Source organism: Hoplias malabaricus, chromosome 17 (genome assembly GCF_029633855.1).
Source record: "Hoplias malabaricus isolate fHopMal1 chromosome 17, fHopMal1.hap1, whole genome shotgun sequence".
Lineage (NCBI taxonomy): Eukaryota > Metazoa > Chordata > Actinopteri > Characiformes > Erythrinidae > Hoplias > Hoplias malabaricus.
In genome coordinates, this window is record NC_089816.1 from 19483060 (window position 1) to 19504889 (window position 21830).

A 21830-nucleotide genomic window follows, 5' to 3' on the forward strand; every position below is an offset into this window, starting at 1 on the left:
TACAATGTGGCTATGGATGATATTAGAGAATTTACAATGTACAATAATCCAAATATCAAAGCCTGACATTTATAAGCACAAACTGTGTGGAAAGACTTTGTTGCTCTGTTTGTGCATGACGTTAAAGTGTTGGCATGTCCTGGCATATCCAGTTACCCCTGTCCTCCCAATGTTGTTATAGAGTAAACATGATGTCACAGCACAGGACCATGCTTTAATTAAATATACAGAGTGGGCCATTTATAAGGATACACCTTAATAAAATGGGAATGGTTGGTGATATTAACTTCCTGTTTGTGGCACATTATTATATGGGAGTGGGGAAACTTTTCAAGATGGGTGGTGACCATGACGGCCATTTTGAAGTCTGCCATTTTGGATCCAACTTTTGTTTTTTCAATGGGAAGAGGGGCATGTGACACATTGAACTTATTGGGAATTGCATAAGAAAAACAATGATGTGCTTGGCACATCTCGTATCTTCACAGCATAGACAAGTGCCTTCAGATGACCCCAAAGATAAAAGTCTAAGGGTGTCAGATCAGGAGACCTTGGGGGCCATTCAGCTGACCCACGACGACCAATCCACTTTTCAGGAAACTGTTCATCTAGGAATGCTCAGTCCTGACACCCATAATGTGGTGGTGCACCATCTTACTGGAAAAACATGCCAGCTTCAGTGCATAAAGAGGAAAACACATCATCATGTAGCAATTTCGCATATCCAGTTGCTTTGAGGTTTCCATTGATGAAGAATGGCCCCACTATCTTTGTACCCCAAATACCACATCATACCATCAAGATGTGCAACACCTGAAACTACGGATACTGGAAGCCTGTGCTAGCATTTCTCCCGCAGTGTTGCTATCAGTTTGTGAAGAGTGGGAGAAGAGGGTTGCATTGACAATCCAACACAATGGGCAGCACTTTGAACACATTTTATAAGTGGTCAGAAACTTGTAAATAACTAATGAAAGAATAAAGTTACGTTAAAACCAAGCACCATTGTTTTTCTTGTGAAATTCCCAATAAGTCTGATGTGTCACATGACCCTCTCCCCATTGAAAAAGCAAAAGTTGGATCCAAAATTGCAGACTTCAAAATGGCTGCCATGGTCACCACCCATCTTGAAACGTTTCCCCCCTCCCGTATACTAATGTGCCACAAACAAGAAATTAATATCATCAACCATTCCCATTTTATTAAGGTGTATCCATATAAATAGCCCACCCTGTAGTTTTCTATTTGATAAAGATGAAATAGAGCATTGAGCATGGACAGTAATGTGTGTAATCTCAGTAATTATTACAATTATAGAAGATTATATATAACTTGTCTCTTTTTCCTTCTCCAATTAAGAACACTCTGAACCAGAGCATCAGGTTTCTGGAGAGGACCGCCTCAGATCTGTCCGTAAGATGCTTTCATTATTTAATATTACCTAGCTTTAAGGAGTGACATGTCATGAATCTCTTTGGGAGAACACAGCGCAGAAACACGGGTCAAACCCATCCTGAATCTGTAGAGTCTGCCCTGACCACTCTGTCTTATCCCAGAGGGGTAAAGCCCTCCGACCCAGAACAGTAAAGCCCTCGGACCCCAGAGGGATAAAGCTATATTAACACCTATGAAGGCTTAGGCTGGATTAAGTTATTGGCCCCAGAAAGTGTTTCAGCCCCTCGTTTGCTGGAACGATGTCTTTATAGATGTTTGTGTAGGTTCATTTCGGCCTTTTACTTTATATCGATTTGGAAATTTCACAAAATTCTTTTCACTCTCTCTAAAAAATAAACATTCTCCACCACATGTCACCCCACGTCTCTGCAGTTTGTCCCCAGACACTGTCTCTGAGCTCATGACTGTAGCACACTTCTGACTTTTCACCCCATGTGCATCTTTCAGAACAAAGTTTCAGAAGTACTTTCAGCTGTGGATTCTGCACAGTACCTCATCTCCCAGAATTCAACTTACATCGTCAACCAGGTAAGGACATAAACCCAAGGCATTCGCCTTTAAACAGGGCTCACTTCAGAAGGAATGTTGATCTGTGTGTTCATCTCCTGCAGGAAACGGAGAAATACAAGCAGACCCTCATTGGATACTTCAGACAGTACATAGACTGGGTCAAGACGTCTGTGAGTACCAGTGTTTCAGTTAAAGTGGTGTGTCTGTGGGTGTCTCTGTAAAGTCTGAACGTCTGATGTTGTCTCCTCCTGCAGCTGGAGATGGAGGTGGCCACGTGTAAACCTCTCAGTAACATCTTGGACACGGCGGAGATTCTGGCCTGCAGCTTCCTCCTGGACTCCATGGTAAGAGCTCCACGGGTTTTTATTTATTATTATGTACAGTTTTACAGCAATGTTTCCAAACCCCCACCTCCACAAGCACCGGCCTGCAGCCTCCACCTGAATCATGTTAATTCAGCCAATCAATAACCGGGCTATTAATGGATGAATGAGTGAGTGACTGGGTGAGTGTGTGATGTCCTCTGATGAACTGGCCCTTGTGCAGAGCCTGTCTCTGCCTTTATCCAACAATTCAGGCCAAACACGACCCAAATGAGAAGACTTCTCTCTCTCTCTCTCTCTCTATAGAACACTTTCTGGTTCGGTCTGGGATGCTCCACTCTGTTTCTGCTGCCCAGCATCATCCTGTCAGTGAGACTGGCCAAGTTTTACCGCAGAATGGACACCGAGGACGTTTACGACGAGTGAGTAGCTCACAGACGTCAGCACTGTGCCACTGTAACGACAGACTGGATCTGCATTGAACATCCTCTCATCTCTGTGCTTTGATTTATTTAGATTGTGCTGGAAATAGTAACCAGGCTGTTTTTTCTCTCTCTCTCTTTTTTCTCTTTCTGTTGTTTTCTCCTCCTCCTCTTGCATTTTCCCCTTCACTCTTTCCAGTACTTCTGTCTCAGGGACTTGGCATTTCACATTATGATAACCGATTCTTGCTGTTTCCATCTTTGTCCACTTTTTAATTTCTTTTGATTCAGCACTTTGCACTTTAACAGAATGGTGTAAATATAAACAGTGTACATAGTAAATGCTTTCTTCTCAGTATTTCTGTGTCATTCTCACGCACTGACAGTAACGAAACATTGCCATAGACGACTCACCAAGTGTCTTGACCAGAGACCTCTCTTCTCTGACGTCCCTGGACACACAGCTCTCTGGTGCATTTTCATTCTCACTCGGTTTTTAATGTTCTTGCTTGTCTTGTATCTTTTTAGCATTGAGACAATACCCATGAAAACGTAAGCTTGTTTTCTTTTCCCCACTTTCCTCCCTCCTCTCTCCTCTTTTTGAGAAACTCCTTAACACGACGTCTCTATCCGCTCCGTAAAACTCTCTGCTCAATATTTGGTGCTGGTTTAAGCTTTTAGCCTGGAATGCTTCTCTGGTGAAGGGTCTTGCTTGTCTTTTGTGTGTTGTCTCTTTTAAAAAACAAAAAAGGTAAATGCTCTCGTTTATTGTAAAGGGCTGTTAAATCATCATCATCATCATCATCATCATCATCATACTTACCTCATCAGAACCCCCTTGGCACATGGTTTCTCTACGTTTTACACTCTTACATTTTGTGAGAAACTACAACAATTTGTACTTTAAATATTTTATACTTACGGGAACTTGCTGAAGTTTGAGACTAAGCCCAATCCTCATCGCATGCCATTTGTCTCATGCCATATTTTGTTCATGGTTTATTTGTTTTGTTTCAGTATGGAAATTGGTAATAATGGTTATTATAATGAGCGCTTACAAGGTATCCAAAATCCTGTAACGACAAGGTAAAAAGATCCAAGCCCGCTCACTCTGAGTGGATCGAACCCTAATGACTTGCATGCGTGTGTGGAGGTGGGGCTGAAGACGCCACGTCTGTTTAGACCCAGGGGGATAAGTGCATGCTGGGTGAAAAGTGGCCCTTTCCTTGAACAAGTTTTCAGTTCCCTCCTCTTTCCTGGTGTTAGACTGAAGGCTAACTCGGCAGCAGTGATGCCGAAAGCGTTTGACCTCATACTAACACTGCATGCTCTGTAAGGTATGCCCCCGACTCATGGCAAACATAAGCATCTGCTGACTGATTTTTGTTTTTCTATCTTTTTTTTTTTTTTAATAGTTTTGCAATATTTTGTTTGTTTGCATTGCATGCTTCTCTGAGTGTGATTCTGACAAAATTAACTCCACCATCATACAGTCAGCTCCACAGTTACAGACACCTGTGGTACATGAAGTCCACCTCTGGTCATCAGTTAGAAAAACACTCCTCTGTTCACAGCTGCAGATTCATTCAATGTTTGTGACCCTTATCCAGTTCAGGGCGGCAGTGGGTCCGGAGCCTACCCGGAATCACTGGGCACAAGGCGGGAAAACACCATAGAGGGGGCGCCATTCCTTCACAGGGCGACACATTCACTCACACACTTACACCTACCAACACTTTTTAGTCTCCAATCCACCTACCAACGTGTGTTTTAGGAGCGTGGGAGGAAACTGGAGCATCCGGAGGAAACCCACGCAGACACAAGGAGAATACACCACACTCCTCACAGACGGTCACCTGGAGAAACCCACGCGGACACAGGGAGAACACACCACACTCCTCACAGACAGTCACCCGGAGGGAACCCACGCTGACACAGGGAGAACACACCACACTCCTCACAGACAGTCACCCGGAGGAAACCCATGCGGACACAGGGAGAACACACCACACTCCTCGCAGACAGTCACCCAGAGGAAACCCACATGGACACAGGGAGAACACACCACACTCTTCGCAGACAGTCACCCGAAGGAAACTCACACGGACACAGGGAGAACACACCACACTCCTCACAGACAGTCACCCGGAGGAAACCCACGCGGATACAGGGAGAACACACCACACTCCTCACAGACAGTCACCCGGAGGAAGCCCATGCGGACACAGGGAGAATACACCACACTCCTCACAGAAAGTCACCCAGAGCAAACCCACATGGACACAGGGAGAACACTCCACACTCCTTGCAGACAGTCACCCGGAGGAAACCCATTCGGACACAGGGAGAACACACCACACTCATCACAGAAACTCACCCGGAGGAAACCCACATGGACACACGGAGAACACGCCACACTCCTCGCAGACAGTCACCCGGTGGAAACCCATGTGGACACAGGGAGCACACACCAAACTCCTCACAGACAGTCAGCCGGAGGAAACCCACGCAGACACAGGGAGAACACACCACACTCCTCACAGACAGTCACCCGGAGGAAACCCATGCGGACACAGGGAGAACACACCACACTCCTCACAGACAGTCATCCGGAGGAAACCCACGCAGACACAGAGAGAACACACCACACTCCTCACAGACAGTCACCTGGAGGAAACCCACGCGGACACAGGGAGAACACAACACAATCCCCCACTGCGGGACTCGAACCTACAACCTCCAGGACCATGGAGCTGTGACAGAGACACTACCTGCTGTACCACTGTATATAATATTTTAAAAACTTAGCTTTAATTTTTCTCCTTCAAATTCTTAAATTCAGTATGTGCAGATCTATGAATATGCAATTAAACTCCGCCTCTATCTCCACCCACCCCTTCACCATTCACAGGCAGCTGGAAAGCCCCACCCAATTTGACGTTATTGGTTGTCTGAATCCATGTTTTTGAGCCTCTGCAACACTGCAGTGTCAAATGCTCAGCCACGTGGTATAACTGCTTATTCACTCAGGATCCCAGGCCTTTTTTGACAACTTAGAAATCCCTGTTGGATGCATATTTTAAGTCCCAGAAAAGAGGACGTATGGTCACTCTTTTATCCAGAGAAACTGGAATCCATTTAGCGTTTTTAAATCAAATTATTTAATTCAGGCTACATTTGCTGCTACAATGTGCATCTGAATTTCAGCTCATTCACAACAAAGACATTTTCAATAGTAATTGTTCTCCATTCTTTACCCAGAGTGTCAGGAATTACAGAGCTGACTGTAGTTGGACTTTCTGGTTTACGTTCACTAACAGCATGCTGTCCATGTTCAGGACATCCTCAGACACTGCTGTGTACATTAGAGCAGGACACAGCGCCACACTCAGGACACACGGAGCACATACCAACACTAAATCCAAAACCACGTTTCTCAGGGTTTTCTGAAATAAAACATTGCCATTAACAAGTCATTCGTTTTTTTTATTTCATTCTGTTTTTCGCAAATGCCAACATGTACAAACCAGGTAAATTCATCATGGTTGTGATGTCAAAAGGAGCCCTGTGAAGGGGTCAGCCAATCAGAGCACAGCCCAGTACATACATACATATATATAGTATATAGTATAATAATATATATATAGATAATATATAATAATAATAGATAATAGATAATATATATATATAGTCTTTTAAGGGACAGGGATAAACGGAGGCTGGAAAGTGCTCATTTTAAAGAAGAATCAGAAGACATAAAGCAACTTGTGGAGCATTTATGAAACATGAGTGAGTATGTACGTGAGTGAGTGACCGCTGGGGTGCTCTGTGTGTCCAGGGAAAGCTGGCGTCCTGCTCTTCCCGGGGTCTGAGAGAGGGAGGAGGGTCATTTAGAGTGAAAGGAGAAGGGAAACTCTTAATTCTCACTGGTGTTTGCTGACCCTTTCTTTGTTTGTGTTTGAAGCATCCCCACCTATGACACAATGACTCGGTTCCCACGAGCCTCTGCACCCCCCCGCCACGCCGACTGGTGACCACAGCCCGGAGCTTTGTTTTATTTCCCCCTGTCTCCAGAAAGGTACTGGTGATCACTGATGGAAGAGATGTCTCTCCAATGTCTCACCATCTATTTGTGGCTGGCGTCACCTCACAACTTCACTGTCGCTGTCACATGCTTCATGTTAATAACTGCTGACAGCTGCATCTTCTGTGTGTGTGTGTGTGTGTGTGTGTGTGTGTGTGTCTCCATTTGGACTCCAGTCAAAAGGCAACACCCCTGATGTTTTAAATTTCTGCATTATTTTAGAGATGAAGGGTTAGTTGTGAAATGATGTGGACATGTTTTTAGACGTGTGCGACTAACACCTCTGTGACTTGGTGAATTTCTCCTGAGCGTTTCACAACAAAGCACTCTTTACTTTTTAAATATTTAATTATACAGACATTTGAGAAATCTGTCCGCCTTACAAACGTGCAGTTAATAATCCAATCATAATCAGATTTCTGTTGTTATCTGATCATTCAAGTGGTCATCTCAGTAGCACACTCTGATATTTTAGACCACATTAATGCCTACAAATTGTAGTGGAAATAGTTATGATTAATAATTAATTATTTAATTCATTTTGCTAGGCTCCATGTTTGGGAGCCATTAAATAATATGTAGTGTCTTTACCTGTCCAATTTTAGCTTAGACAAATAGGTCATCATGTTAGATGACTTTACATATTATTTTAGCAGAATTAGCTAGAATTAATTATTATTAATGAATTATTCTCATTGACCCGCCATAGGTTCTTGACTCTGAAATTGAATCTGAACTAGAAGTAATAATTCTGTACAAGAAAAGTGCACACACAAACAAATAACCAAGGATTGGTTTTATCACACAACTGGTTTATTAATTGTAATATTAAATAATGTATATTGATTATACATTCATATAATGAAATGGATTACAGCGATACATAAGGGAACATGGAGATTAATATATGAGGGAACTTCTCTATAATAATTACCCTAAATCCTAGAAAGGCTATTGTTTATCCCAGCAAAGATTCAGCACCAACCTCCTGAGCAATGAATAAATGAAACCATTTGACTTTATGTATCCGTGGCGATGGACTGGATAGCTCGGAGCATGTCGCTGACGCACGGTGCTTTCCGGCGTGGGCCTTGTAGCGTTGCAGACACGGGCGTTCCTGTTCTCTCCCTGTCCCTCCATCGGAGCTGGTGGCATTTTGAATGTCTCGGTGGGGATTCTCCGTCATCGCTGATCTGCCGCCTTTGAGAGAGAGACACGCCCATGCAGGTCTCTCCTGGGCCTTTGCTCAGAAGGTCATTCTGAGGGTGCGTGTGGCCTTCTCCGTTGCTGGTCCGGAAGCTTTGGTCACCACTTTGAGTGTCAGAGGTCTGGTCTCCTCCAGTGCTCTGGATGTGGCATTGAATTTTTGCTGGAGTTAAACTATAGCTCTTCTAACTATCGTTTTCTATTAGAGATTAAAAAAAAAAAAAAAATCTGTTCTTTCTGGACCACGCTTGAGGGACCCAAGACTGTTTAAGAGAGCCATGAGAGAGTCTGCGCCTGCAGAGACATCTGCAGAGCAGGAGAGCTCTCTGACTACCCTATCTGAGAAGCATTGTCTGCTGGAAGCAGGAGAGAGACGTTCTTCAGAAAAATGTCTTCCTCTCCAAAAATTCTCAAAGAGTGTGTCTCAGAGGAGTGTTAAAAGATTGAAGTAATAATTAAGTGTGGTGTGTGACTGGCTTTTACCAGAGTTTAGAAAACCTGCCGCGAATACCTGATTTGTCCTCAATGAGGGAGAATTGGAGCATTTCTTGCTCCTGATTGGCTGTTTCCTGTACCTTGGTAGTGACATCACATTTTGCAAAGATTCTCCTCTTGACCCTGGGACCTTGGGTCGTAAACATCCTGGAGTGAGGTTTTTATGACTCTGCTCTGTGTTATCTCAAATTCCATCTGCTGGTGCAAGGAGGGGATGTCTCTGAGAACCAGCTAAGAGAGGCCTTTCAGCATAATAAGATAACTTTGGCATATTAGGTCCCCAAAAAATATAATATTTTTTAATTAAAATTAATAATCTATTCATCTTCCATTATAAAATCTCATTCAGAATCTGATAAAGAGCTTGATTTTTGCTCAGAAATCTGATCACCTGAAAAGTCATAACATTCCACTGGGTCGCCCACAGTCCTGGGAATGTTGGTCCAGCCGGCACAGGTCTGTAACACAGGGACACACACTGGGTAAAGAACAGCTTGCTTATCCCCATTTGTGCAACGGTGTACAGAGACCAGTAACAACGGCAGTGCATACAATTATAAATCATTTAAAAACTAAGACCCTTTTTGTAGCTAAAGTGGGTCCATGTTTAAAAAAGGACGTTTATGTCACATATGTCTTTGAGATTATTGGCTGGATGAAATCTAAAAATCCAACCATTGCCTGACCCGTGTAAACCCAGGGTTTTCTCATTATCTGATGACTCTGATTAAGTGCAGGTAAATGCACTCATTGTGTCATGTTTGTGTAGAAGCTGTGTACGTGTTTATTTTGAATAACTCCACTGTTGGCCGGTTGAAGTGATAATCTTAAGGTCGCCACCTGAGCAGGGTGTTCCTGGAGTGTCCTGCACTTTGTTTACCTCACGTTGTTCATCCTTGTGAAACTGCTTCACACCATTTACTACAGTTCAATTATTCCAGCCTTTCCCACGTCCCTCACTTTACTGGCCCACTTGCCACACAGACATAGAATCAAGGCCACATCACCAGAGGTCACTCTTTGGGCCACTTTTGGTTCAGAGAGGGCCCACATCCTCCTGTGCTCTGGGACTGTATTGAGCCCACTGAGTTACACAAGATCTCAAACTCTAAAATCCACTGGTTTAAAGACAATGTTCATGATTTTAATCAAAAACACTTTATAAAATTCGGGGAATGTTTCCTCACCACCTGCTTTCCTGCAGTTGGCTTGCGCTGGCCCCTGGAGGTTTTTACACAACGGAGAGACCCCAAACGCTGAAAAGCACCAACCGAAATGAGGATGTTGCTGTATTCCTACTCCATAGGGGGGTAACACTGACTTATTTTAGCTGTTTCTGATCACTTAAGGTGGAACTGTCTCCAAACTCGGGAGACAGCTAACTGCATTAGCAACAGTGCTACAAAACTGAACACCTCGAGTTACACATGAGTTTCTAACAGTTCTATCTTAAAAGACGTGGAGCTTCTGAATTTAAACAAACCAGAGAGAATAGTGTTTCCCTACAATCATAAACATCCCATTTAATATGTAGGGATTTTTTTCAGGGCTGAGGTGGCATCCCTGGTTATCACCGCTCTGTTGAATGAATGCACTGTGTATGTTTCTGAGCAGCTACTCATGATTTGCCCTTGTGTTTAACATCTTTAACATCTCTGTAAGCACTATCCCCAGCTTCATTTTTACTCTGTTGGTTCACCCTCTCTGACCTTGCACCTGCTCCTCTCTCATCTCATTCCTCCTTTAACCTTTTATTGCACTTCCTTCATGTCACAAGTTACTCATTGTCTTTTTCTCCGTTTCTCGTCCAGCTCGATTGGGACGTGGCACTGAAACTCTGGAACGTAAGTCTGTTTTTGTCCTGTTTTGGAAAAAATAAAAACATGCAGGAGTTGCATCATCTCCTTCTCTGAAAAATAAAATAAAACATTTTGGGTAAATGTGATGTGTCCTGTGGAAATTATGGAAAACACTTGAATATAGTACATGATGTGGCCAAAAGTTTGTAGACACCAACACACCCTCTGTGTGGTCCTCTGAAATGAGTCCACTGAAAAAGTCATTATTCATATTCTAACAGCATCTACTCTTCTGGGAACATAGCTGTGAGTAGTTTATGGCATTAGGGCACAAAAAGCAAGGTCTGAGACGGATGCTGGGCGATACGATCTGGATCACAAACACCACCTAGGCACTCCTCAGAGCTCTGTTCCACTGCTCAACAGCCCTTTTAGCCAATCGTTGAATCTGGCCTGATGACCTTAGGCTCATGGGCAGCTGCTCCAGAGCACCCTATTCTATCATCAGTGCCCTACTATGAAGATAATAGAAGCTGCATGTGCAGAAACCTTTGTATATGAAGTTACGTTGCAGTGTGTTACATTTTCCGTTCCTTAAATGCATATCTCTGATGTATATTTTTCTTTTGATTTCAGATTCCTGCCCCATGATGAACAGCAGGTCCCGTTCAGAGGAGGGACACTTTCCTGAATCTTCACACGACACTGTGTACATTCTCCTTCGACGAGACCTTCTTTCATCACCTCCTCGTCCTGCAACAATGACCCTGTCTCATGGACACTTTTCTGTGAGGCTTTTCCTCTTTTAACACAAAGAGACTTCAGCGTGGTCCCGGCCCGTCATCTCAGCCACGGAGTCAGGGAGGCCTCGGAGGCTACTATATGTATGCGTCTCTGTTTACAGTCACTGAGAGGTCATTGTTCTGCAGTCCTAACAAAGTTTCAGCTGCTGCGTCGCTCTCAGAACCCTTTCCTTTTTCCCATCTCTTGTTTTTATGTAGTCTGCTTTTTAATTTTTGTGGGAAAACACACTGGAATTCAAAACAGTCGAGGTATGACCTCTTGACACCTTTTTATGTTTGTTTTTAGCGTTTAATTGAAGACGACGCTCTTGAACAGAGTGACCATGCCATCGAAGCCCAATGGACTCTGAGCCACTAATATTATGTGCAACATGCAACGTACATTCACAGTGTTTGTATATGCTCTAGTACTCAAGGCTAGGGATAGAAATTGTCAAGCCATTCTGATGCCGAATGAATTGCCTTTGTTTTTGTCTTTAGATTGTGGCACCTGCACAAGCCTGTAAAGCTAAAGGCTGCTAAAACAGGGGTTTTAGGTTGAGCGCATCCTGAAACATTCAGCGTAGGGTTTGAATTTATAGCAGTAACCTCTGTAATACTTTGGGCAAACAGAAGTGTGGCAATGGTAAGATATTAGTTTACATTCATTAATAGCCAGATTGGGGTTTTAACACTGCCCTTTTTATGATACTAACAAGGAGAGATGATCAGCTTGAGTTTGGATCACTGTAGGTGTATCACTCTCACAAGAAATACATTGCTCGACGCCAAAACATCTCTAACATAGATCTCAGGTCTTAATCTTTTGCCTGTTTTAAAACACTGTTTTTAAAACAAAGTTTATAACATGTTTTCTCTCGACACTTTACTTGAAGACAATAAGAAGCTTAATTAATACATCCACAAGTTCATCTCCAGACATCTGTGGTTCCTCACAAGGTCTTTGTAACATTCATCTGTGGTTAATAATGTCAGGTGCTAGAAAACATTTATTTCTCACTCTTCAAATCACTTGAGAAGTGTATGACAGTGTTGCACAGTCCTTGGATAAAGTGTTCTGCCTGGTTTTGATTCTCCTTCATTCCACTTCCCTGTGGCACCCTGGTTCCACTCTGCTGTCGGCTGTGGTCTTGTGTGTAATGCGCTGTTGTTGCTCATCAGGTGCAGTGTTGTGTCCTGGTGCTGTGCTAAGCCCGATTTATACTTCTGCATCTAACCTGCAGCGTAGGCAGTGTGTCGACATGAACCCTACACCGTAGGTTCGATTGGTCTGTGATACAGAATGTGATTGGTCAGTAGATGGAGGGACATTGTTGAAGTTGAACAGAGGTAGTACATGGAGCTCCTCTCCTCCACACACAGACAGAGATTTCCTCAGACATCAGGGACGAATAACAATGTTGAACAAAGGAAAAATACAGAAAAAAAAACATGCCGCTTTGTATTTGCTTTTTTCCTGTCGTTTTGTGTAAACTCTGCTCCGTCCCAAAAAATGCCCTCCTCACTACAGAGTGCACTTTTCAGATTTATAAAAATAACTCTACTACACCACTGCATTGTGTACTACACAGTGTAGAGGAAGGTGTTTGTAGTGGTGTGGAGGTGCAACTGCAGAGCGACTCAGACAACAACACAGTAAAATAAACGCTCGCAATGGCATAGGGCTCTGTGTCGAGTCGATGCAGGAGTATAAATCGGTCTTTAAGCTCAAAGTTTTACTGATGTTTTGTGGCGCTGAGCAGTTGTGGGGGGTTGGTAAAGCGGCTGGTTTTCAATTCCAAAGCTGAATAGCTGTACTATATTGTGAATAAATCTCAAACTGAATTCATATCTTCAGTCTTCTGTCTTTTTCTGCGTGACTTAAAATGTTCACTATATAACCTCCTCTTTGAATATGAAGGATATCAGTAGTGAGTCTGTCCCCTTTTACTGCATTCACTGCTTCTACTCCTTCAGTCCAAAAGAACACAGTTCTACTGCTCCACACAACAGAACAGAAATCTGAGTGACCAGTGTGAACAGAACTATTCCAGATTCCTCCCTTCTCCACCGTTCTGTACCCTCTTCACCACAGTGGAACACAGTTCTGTTTCTTAATAAAACATCTGTGACCTGCTTTGGTCCAAACCCCACGAGCCCCACATCAGTGTTCTCCCCCTGTGTAAACAGCCCTGTTCAGAACGCCCACTTTCAGCACCTGTTCCTTTAAATGATAATGAGCCGCTCGCTGTTCACCCCGACCCCGAGCGCACAGCAGTGAGGAGCGAGGAGCAGAAGCTCTGGTTTTTAGCCGTTTTCACTCGGTTCACTTTCTTCTCTGTGTTTATTCAGTGCTCTAATTTCTGTGCACTCGTTGTGTCTGTTTTGCTGCGTTTAACCTTGTCTTTGCGCTCTCACATAAACACGGGTCCAGCGTTGTGATTGGACAGACTCAGACAAGGGGGCGGGGCCATTCTAAAGTCTCTGCACTTGGCGTCAGAAGTGGAGTAGAATCAGAACAACTTGTTTTATCCTGTGTTTTCTGACTCAGGCAGCGCACAGAAAACTGGTTTCATAATATGTTCCCTTTAATAAAAAAACAAGCATCCTCCCTGTTTACCAATGTTAACATTCTCCATGCACAGAATGTACATGCTCTGATGAATGTTCAGAACTTCAGTCTGCACGTCTTGAACACTGAGGCTGTTGTAGGGATGTTTTCAGTGGCTGTGCAGCACCAGAAAATATGGCCTGCACTTACTGAATATTGTCAACAATTTATTTAGGGGATTTGGTCACTTGGAGGAGAACATTGGACTCATGTTTCACTCTTTTATAGAATTTGAGAAATACATTACAATTTCCTGAGCTCTTGGATTCGGTGTAGATTAAAGTGTAAGAGGAACACACAAACACACACACACACACACACACACATAGCTGCGGTGATCTGGGTTTGGGTGCATGCCCTCAATGTTTGGCTGTAAATGTGTGCATGCCATTTTCGATTGGTTTCATATGTGCCGCTGCTTCACTGACAGTCCTAAGACAATGATGCCAGCGGGGCGAGAGGCTGAGTTCCCCCAACACCCCAGGACATGTGTCCTTGACTTTTTTTCATGTAAACGGCCTCTTGGTGTGCGGTGGCTTTAAATAGCAGAGAAAGTCTCACTGCGTCTCATTTTCAGCCTCAACCCATCCAGCGACCACCATGCAGCCTGTGGCCGCTGTGCTCTTCCTACTCTCCTGCTTCTTCTTTATGTCCTTCGTCCAGAGCCAGGGTGGAGAACGACCGGGAACAAGCGCATGGGATGACCCGATTCAGTTTGTCACCAAAGCCAAGGACCAGTGTTCTATGAAAGTAACTGGACAAGGATCGCTGACCAAACTCCGGATCTCCTGCGAGTCCCAGAGCAGGTCCTACTGGTGCGACTACGAGGGAGAGCCACATATTTGTCGTCCCTACAACACCAACCCTCGCCGCTTCTTCACTCAGATCATGTGGGACCTGCGCAAACTCGATAATGCCTGCCAGGGCAGGAGCGTCCTCAAGACCTTCATGTGCCAAAAAGCTCCTGCAGAGGCCCAGATGGTCTTCTCCTCTTCTTCCTCCTCCTACGATGTGCCCAGAGAACACGTCAAGCCAGATCTGACCCAGGCTAACCCCAGGCAAGATGATCCAAAATCAGATCAAGCCCGGCTTAGCGGAAGAAAGCAAGGACCAGACTCCCAACCCACCAGATCACAACCAGCAAAGCCAAACCAAGCTAAGGCTGATCGACGTAAACGACCACACTCCAGACCTACTAAACAGACCAAGGTCGTGAAACCAAAGACGACTTCTCCTCAAGCAACAACAGCACCAGCACCCTCTGCTTCCCCCAGCAGCACAGCCAAGAGACTGGCACAGGAGCACTGCTGGCCTTCACTCCAGGGGCTCTGTGGCTTCGTCATTGGCTGGTTCACAAACTGAAGCAAAGTGAGTTCTGAAGTTCATTCTGTACAGTTCCTAAGTTCTTAAATACTTCGATTAAGGCACAGTCTGTCGCTGGTGTTGTTTTCCACACAGGATTGACTCTTCTTTCTTATGAACTTTTATAAATCACCACGAGGTGATTTACGTAAATAAAAGAAGAGAAGGAATCTATATGGTTTTGTTCTTTTAATCTCCATTTAAAATCTAATTTTATGTTTATTTTTAGCGCTCTCTTTTTTATCTCTTTTTATTAGATATTTTACACAAATGTTTCCATCATCTCTATATATTTTTATCAAACTTTGAATCTATTTTTTATACTCTTTTATATATTTTATTTTATTTATCTCAGATTCTATCTTATGTTGATTTCTTTCTCATGGAAGGAGTCCTCATCAAAGTGTTTCACGGCGAGTTGTACCTAGTTATGACTGTGTTTGACAGCAAATGAACTTTGATTTGGTCACAGTCCGAGCAAAAAAAAAAAAACAGTAACTACTGGAATAAACAGAAACACACTTCTCTGTTAATGTAAGTCAGTGTAACAATGTCAGAGCATTTCTATTGTCCTGTTCATCAGGAAATATTCCCATGGTGCCAAGATAACACTTTATTGATCCTGAAGGGAATAAACTACAAAGTTGTTAGATACAAGGTCTCATTTCTGAATGCTTTGATGCAGGACACAGTTTGAATCTCAGGTGGTGGGCTCTGATGTTACATGAAATGTACATGCACCGCCCCATCTCAGTCTAATTATTTCTCTCTCCTGTCTTTCCTTCCACAGAGCAGTCCTACTTCATCAAGAGACTTGATTCTCATCTGAAGACAGCATCAGGAAGAGAATGTTGTGTGTATTGTCATTATATAGCTGTGAATGGACTGACTACGACGTGGCGAGTGAAAGGTTTACTCTTTGAGGGAGTCGAGTAGGAACTGGAGAATCATTTAAAACCTTGTTTCTCTCTGCTGCCTGTATATTAAAGTGTATAAGGATATTATTAAAGAGGCTTTTTTTATATGTAATGACACACACAGCTGTGCAGAAACATCTGGGAGTTCAGAAACCTGGATTAGAAAATACTCTCTCAGTAACTATGCTGTGGTTAAACAGTGTATGGATAATTAATAAATGATGACTGTTTTCATATATATATACATGTAGAAGCCATGTTTTTCAGACCACAATGTACAAATAAAGGTTTTTACTAATATATTTTATAACATAACCCTATGTTTTAATGCTGAAATCCTTGAAAATCATTCCTTCATGTTGCAGGACGTGCAGCTACATGACAAACAGACAAAACATACAGCATCAATGGGAAAAGGTTAATGAGAGAGAGGATAAAAGAGAAAAATCACAATGCATAAACACCTCCAGACAGGAGGATTAACACTCACAGTTTCCTCACCTTTTCTTGTGAGCCTAGTCAGTCCAGATCAACCCAGAGGACTCTGGGAAATAGAGTTTCAGTTGATATTTGCTACTAGACCACAGCCACGCCCCCTGCTGGCTGCCAGAGGCATAGGCAGATTCCTTAACATTCGTCCATTCATTCATTTTCCATTACTGTGCACAAGACAGGATCACACCCTGGACAGCAGAGGGCACTGCTGTGTTTGAAACAAGCAGCAAAGCAAGATTAACAACATCATAATAAATTTTAAATAAAATGTGATGCTCTGAGGCTGCTGCACACAGAGTGGACAGTGAGTGGACACAGGGTTTAAAAACTCCAGCAGCACTGCTGTGTCTGATCCACTCGCACCAGCACAACACACACTAACACCACCACCATGTCAGTGTCACTGCAGCGCTGAGAATGATCCACCACCACATCACACCTGCTCTGTGGGGGTCCTGAGAACTGAAGAGCAGGGGGAAAGGGTATTTTAAAAGTATGCACAGCCACAGAACTAAAACCCTCTGCAGTATAAGAGTGCGCAAATACACACACACCTACTCTGTGAGGGTAGCATGTGTCTTTGCAGACAAGCCCATTCAAGTTTCTCACTAGAAATTAACATTCCTGTGAGAGATTATCCAGCACTGAACCAAGTGTGTGTGTGTGTGTGTGTGTGTGTGTGTGTGAGAGAGAGAGAGAGAGAGAGAGAGAGAGAGAAAGAGAGAGAGAAAGAGAGAGAGAGAGAGAGAGAGTGAGAGAGTGAGAGAGAGAGAGAGAGAGAGAGAGAGAGAAAGAGAGAGATGAATGTGCCCACGTATTTGGTGCTCAGTGAGGACTAAGTCTTAAATGCTTTATAAAAAGCAGGTTTGAATTTGTGGTGAAACACATCATTATTTATAAAGACTCCAGCAGGGATCATTTGTCCAAGACTAAAGACCACTTTTGACAACCTTAATGATTTATTTCTAACAGTTTTAAGACGTAACTGACTGTTTTAGATTTGTGTTGATGGGAGTATGGTTTATTACATTTCACACATCCTTCTTTAACTAGGGGCCACAGAAAACACCCAGTCAGCTGGGGGAGCCATGTCGTATTGTTAGGGTTATTTCACATGCTTCTGGGTCTATATCATCTCTCACCTGAAGTCAGAGAACATAGGTGCTGTTATCTGATATAGATGTGATGTTATCTATAGATGGGTGTTTATAAAATTTGGTTTATATCAAATGTTTTAGCGAATGATGCCCTGGAATACAGAATAGTGAATTTGCTTTGACTTCCTGAGGATGTAGCAAAGCAATGTTTTTTTTTATAACATTAAAAGCTAGAAACATCACACAGAACTTAGTAATACAATCCTCTGTCTATGTGTGTGTGTGTGTGTGTGTGTGTATGTGTGTGTGTGTGTGTGTGTGTGTGTTGGGGGCGTGTGTGACTCAGGAGGCTCAAATAAAGGTGTGTGCCTGGAAGGAGCTGTAAAAAGACCACGAGGTCCTCAGGTGTTAAACCCAGTGTGCATTCCTGAGGCATGCTTTCTTAGGGCCGCGCTGTGGGTGGAAGTGCACCTGTGAAAGGAGGACGGGGCCGGTCTCCTTCACCTCTTCCTTTATTGGCTGTGAAGAGAAGCTGACTGTGTCTTTGCAGATTTTCTGGGCTGGATTCCGTGAAGTGTTCCTCAGGAATGATGTGCTTAAAGACAGCGTTTGTGCTGCTTGCCTTGGCCACTTTTCTCGGACACTTTCAGCAGGTTGAGGGCAGAAAGGCTCAGCAGGAGAAGAAGGGAAGAGGCAGAGTGACCTCTGCTCCGAACATGGCCTTACAAAGCCGTACTGGACATGATAAGAAGGTCAAAACCTCTAGAAATGTTGCATCCAAAGGCCGATTCACCAACGAAGAGAAGATGCAGTGCAGTTGGGAGGCCATAGGAGACCAAACTCTCATCCTGAGCATCCGCTGCAGCAAAGAGAACCAGAGCATACACTGTGAGTACACGGCAAACCCAGGACTGTGTCCACAGTTCCAGTCCAGTGCTGCAAAGTTCTGGAAGCAGATCTCTCGCTCCTTGAAGAAGCAGAAGAAACTCTGCCAGGACCCGAAGGCACTGATAAAAGCCTCCGTTTGCAAAAACACAGGCAAAGAGTCACATTTCAGCCTCAAGACCTCTGCCAACACGCAGCGTCCACAACAGCCCAGCGAGAAGGACTGCAGAGGACTTTCTAATGGGCAGAAGCTAGCCAAGGAGTACTGCAGCAGCTCCTGGTCTTCAGTCTGCGCCTTTTTCTTCACTATGGTGGAGAACGAGGACTGCTGAGGAGGACCTCTGCGAGAAGTTTAATTCCTCTTAATGTTTAAATCCATAAACCCATACCTCGGGTCACTATGCACTCGCCAGTCCTTTCCTCACCATGCAGAGCATGTAAAGTACAGAGAACTACAGCAGTAGATTAGAATGGTATTTATATTTCGTGATATGTCACTCTACTTCTTGGGAAATTGTTGTCGAACACCTGCGCAGACTCCACACTTCATCTGAAACTGAGTTGTCTGAAAGAAATTAGAATTGGTCTGTGTCTTGCAAAGTTTTAAAGCCTGATTTCTTTTCATTTGCTGAGATTGACGTATGGGAAAATAAGGAAAATATTATTCAAAGTGCTGTTTTTTCAGAGGCCACATTTTTTATTAAAAGATAAATTCAGTAAATGAACTGTAACCCTTATCCTGTTCAGGGCGGTGCTGGGTCCGTAGCCTACCCAGAATCACTGGGTGCAAGGCAGGAACACACCCTGGAGGAGGCGCCAGTCCTTCACAGGGCAACACACACTCACACATTCACTTACACACTTACACCTACAAATACTTTTGAGTCTCTAATCCACCTACCAACGTGTGTTTGGTAGGGATTTTCATGTTCTGCTGAAATAGAGATGACATTAACGCAGTGTTATCGTGTGATATTTATGTTTAATAACCTTGTCTCTCTGTGTCTCTCCTCATCTTTAAAGTGTCTGAGTGTTCCTCACTGCGTTTAATAAAGTGTTGGTTACATTTGATGGATTTTGTGACATTCTTTGCACAAAAAAATAATGTGATGATTTGTCAGGAGCTGATTTTAACCAGGTGTTCTTTGATTAAAAAGAAACAGAGGCCCTCTCATATGGAGTCAGATTTGTGCCAAAAAGAATCGCACAAAAAAATCATCTCAAACATAAAATTTATAAATTGCTAACAAAATATCCAGCTCTGACGTTTGTGCTCCATGACATTTATGCATGAACTCTGAGTACTGCGCGTGCTCTCTCAGATTTGTGCGCGAGTTCTCTGAGTTTTGTGCGCGAGCACTCCGAGTTACGTGTGTCTGATCCCTGAGTTTTGCGAGCATTTTTGGCCCATCCTCTCGCGTGGGCGGGTTTTCTCAGGGGTGCCTTCCCATTGGCTAATGAGTTTTTGAGTGACAACTCAGTGACAACTGACGTTGTTCACAACTCAAATGCAGCAAGTGTGTGTTATTCGGCTTTGGGACTCCGCATGTGCCGAATATCACACATATGAACGTGGCTGATTAGCTCTCATAGAATTTCCCCTTTCCTAATATTTAAACATATAGCCCATTTTTGCTTAAACTGCATACTATCAGAACATTTTACATTGTCACTTCACCTGTTCTTGTTTATTAATATTAATAATGCTTATTATTATAATTATTGCTGATTGCTAATAATGATTAATGATTTTTTTTAATGAATCACTCACATTTCCTCACAAAATGCAAAAATGACAATGGACTTTGCAAAACTTTGCATTCATTAAAGGAACAGGAACATCTCTCACAAAATTAATTAGCCAATGGGAAGGTACCACTGGGAAAACCCGCCCACGAGAGAGGTTTGTGCCAAGAACTCAAAACACTCGAGAAGGGTATCTCTGCAGGCCAGAGGCAGCTCCAAGTGGGCCGTACAGCTCCAAGTGGGAGCCTAAAGAACATTTTAAGCACAACTCAAGCACATCGCTGGCTTAGAGATATGTAGTTGGCATAAAGGCTCTGGAGATGACCCAGAGGCTAAAGAACGCTTTTTATTTGTTTTTAAAAACAGGGCTAAACAGGGCACCACTATCTTGGAATTCATTATACCATAACTAAATTACAGTGAACTTCTATCTTATTAAGTTCACCTAACTTGTACATGCTACATGCACTGACTATATTATCATATACACCCACTATGACTCATGTCATGTCACTATGACCAGTGCTCATTGTAGGCTTGCTGAATATTATGATTACTTGCAAATTATTAGCACTATTTCTCCCATGTCCATTAATGGTAAGGAGCTGCTTTAAATATTTATTTGAATAGTGGGCCATTTTCTACAGTGTTACTTAAGGGTTTACACATTTAAACTGATTATAATCTAATACTGTGCTGAGTACAAAACAAATAATACAGTCCTATAATTCTGTAATCAAATATATATCAAAAATAATGATTGTAGACATGAAAGACCTAATGGATTTCATATGCTCGCCCCATAATCAGATTACCAAAAATATATAATTAAAATATCAGAAGTGCTATGTATTTCATTTTCACTGAAACCTAATATTTTAAACTAATAGAAGGTACCTAGTTCTGTTGGAGAGAAACTATGCCCTTTTTTTCAAATCACAAAGGCTGCTTTTCCTACATTCGCCTTCCCACAAAACATAAATCGCCCACTTGCTGGTTTCTGCCCACTTGCTGCGTACGCCCCTCCCACTTTCTGGTTTCTGCCCACTTGCGGGCCTCCAACCTGCAGAGATATGTACTTGGAGAGGGGAAGCACTCGTGCACAAAACTTAGAGAGCACGCGCAGAACTCAGCGCTCACGCGCAAAGGTCATGGAGCACAAACGTCAGAGCTGGATATTTTGTTTGCAAGTTATAAGTTTTATGTTTGAGATTATTTTTTGTGCGATTCTTTTTGGCACAAATCTGATTCCATACTCCCAAAGGTGAAACCAGTACGGCATACTCTCCTCCAAAAGTTACATAGTGCCTTTTCTGCAGGGCTGAGTTGAGCCAGGAGTAGAGGCTCTATTCTCTCAGTGAATCATCTAAATGATGTTCAAGCTGTACTTTTAAGGTGAATATACTACCTAGAGTTATATTCAAGGCTTCTTGATGATGTTCTGTTACAGAGATCCAACTGTGGATATCAAGCAAATATATCTCAAACGAGACACTGTGCCTTCTGATCTCTGTCTTAGCTCAGTGAGTAATGTGGGTTTTATCTCGGAAACCAGTTCTAAATCTTAAACATGTTTAATCAGGCTCCCACACTGAGCCCAAACCACAGAGTATGAACATTCAACATGTTCCTACACATTTG

At 43.1% G+C, this 21830-nt stretch overlaps 3 protein-coding genes across 11 annotated transcripts in view; all 3 read left to right on the forward strand.

Moving 5' to 3' along the window:
* The window catches only part of prom1a (prominin 1a), an 81495-nt gene extending 68584 nt beyond the window's left edge, over positions 1–12911 (forward strand). For 4 of the 9 annotated variants that reach the window (XM_066648956.1, XM_066648957.1, XM_066648960.1 and 1 more), the window contains 9 exons: positions 1360–1413; positions 1903–1983; positions 2067–2135; positions 2220–2309; positions 2595–2710; positions 3239–3262; positions 6675–6788; positions 10307–10339; positions 10931–12911. In XM_066648956.1, the coding sequence (XP_066505053.1) occupies positions 1360–1413; positions 1903–1983; positions 2067–2135; positions 2220–2309; positions 2595–2710; positions 3239–3262; positions 6675–6744 (504 nt within the window). In that variant the 3' untranslated portion in view covers positions 6745–6788; positions 10307–10339; positions 10931–12911. Of the gene's footprint in view, positions 1–1359; positions 1414–1902; positions 1984–2066; positions 2136–2219; positions 2310–2594; positions 2711–2909; positions 3797–6674; positions 6789–10306; positions 10340–10930 lie in introns of those variants that run through there. The other 5 variants (XM_066648958.1, XM_066648964.1, XM_066648963.1 and 2 more) reach the window with 5 other exon arrangements.
* Positions 12912–14287: 1376 nt separating this feature from the next.
* Positions 14288–15049, forward strand: fgfbp2a (fibroblast growth factor binding protein 2a). Its single transcript, XM_066650000.1, has one exon. It carries the CDS (start codon positions 14288–14290, stop codon positions 15047–15049), a length of 762 nt encoding a protein of 253 aa, XP_066506097.1.
* A 2908-nt stretch (positions 15050–17957) lies between these two features.
* fgfbp1a (fibroblast growth factor binding protein 1a) lies at positions 17958–19476 on the forward strand. Its single transcript, XM_066649900.1, has one exon. The coding sequence runs from the start codon at positions 18146–18148 to the stop codon at positions 18773–18775; it is 630 nt and encodes a 209-aa protein (XP_066505997.1). The 5' UTR covers positions 17958–18145; the 3' UTR covers positions 18776–19476.
* The last annotated feature ends 2354 nt before the right edge of the window (positions 19477–21830 follow it).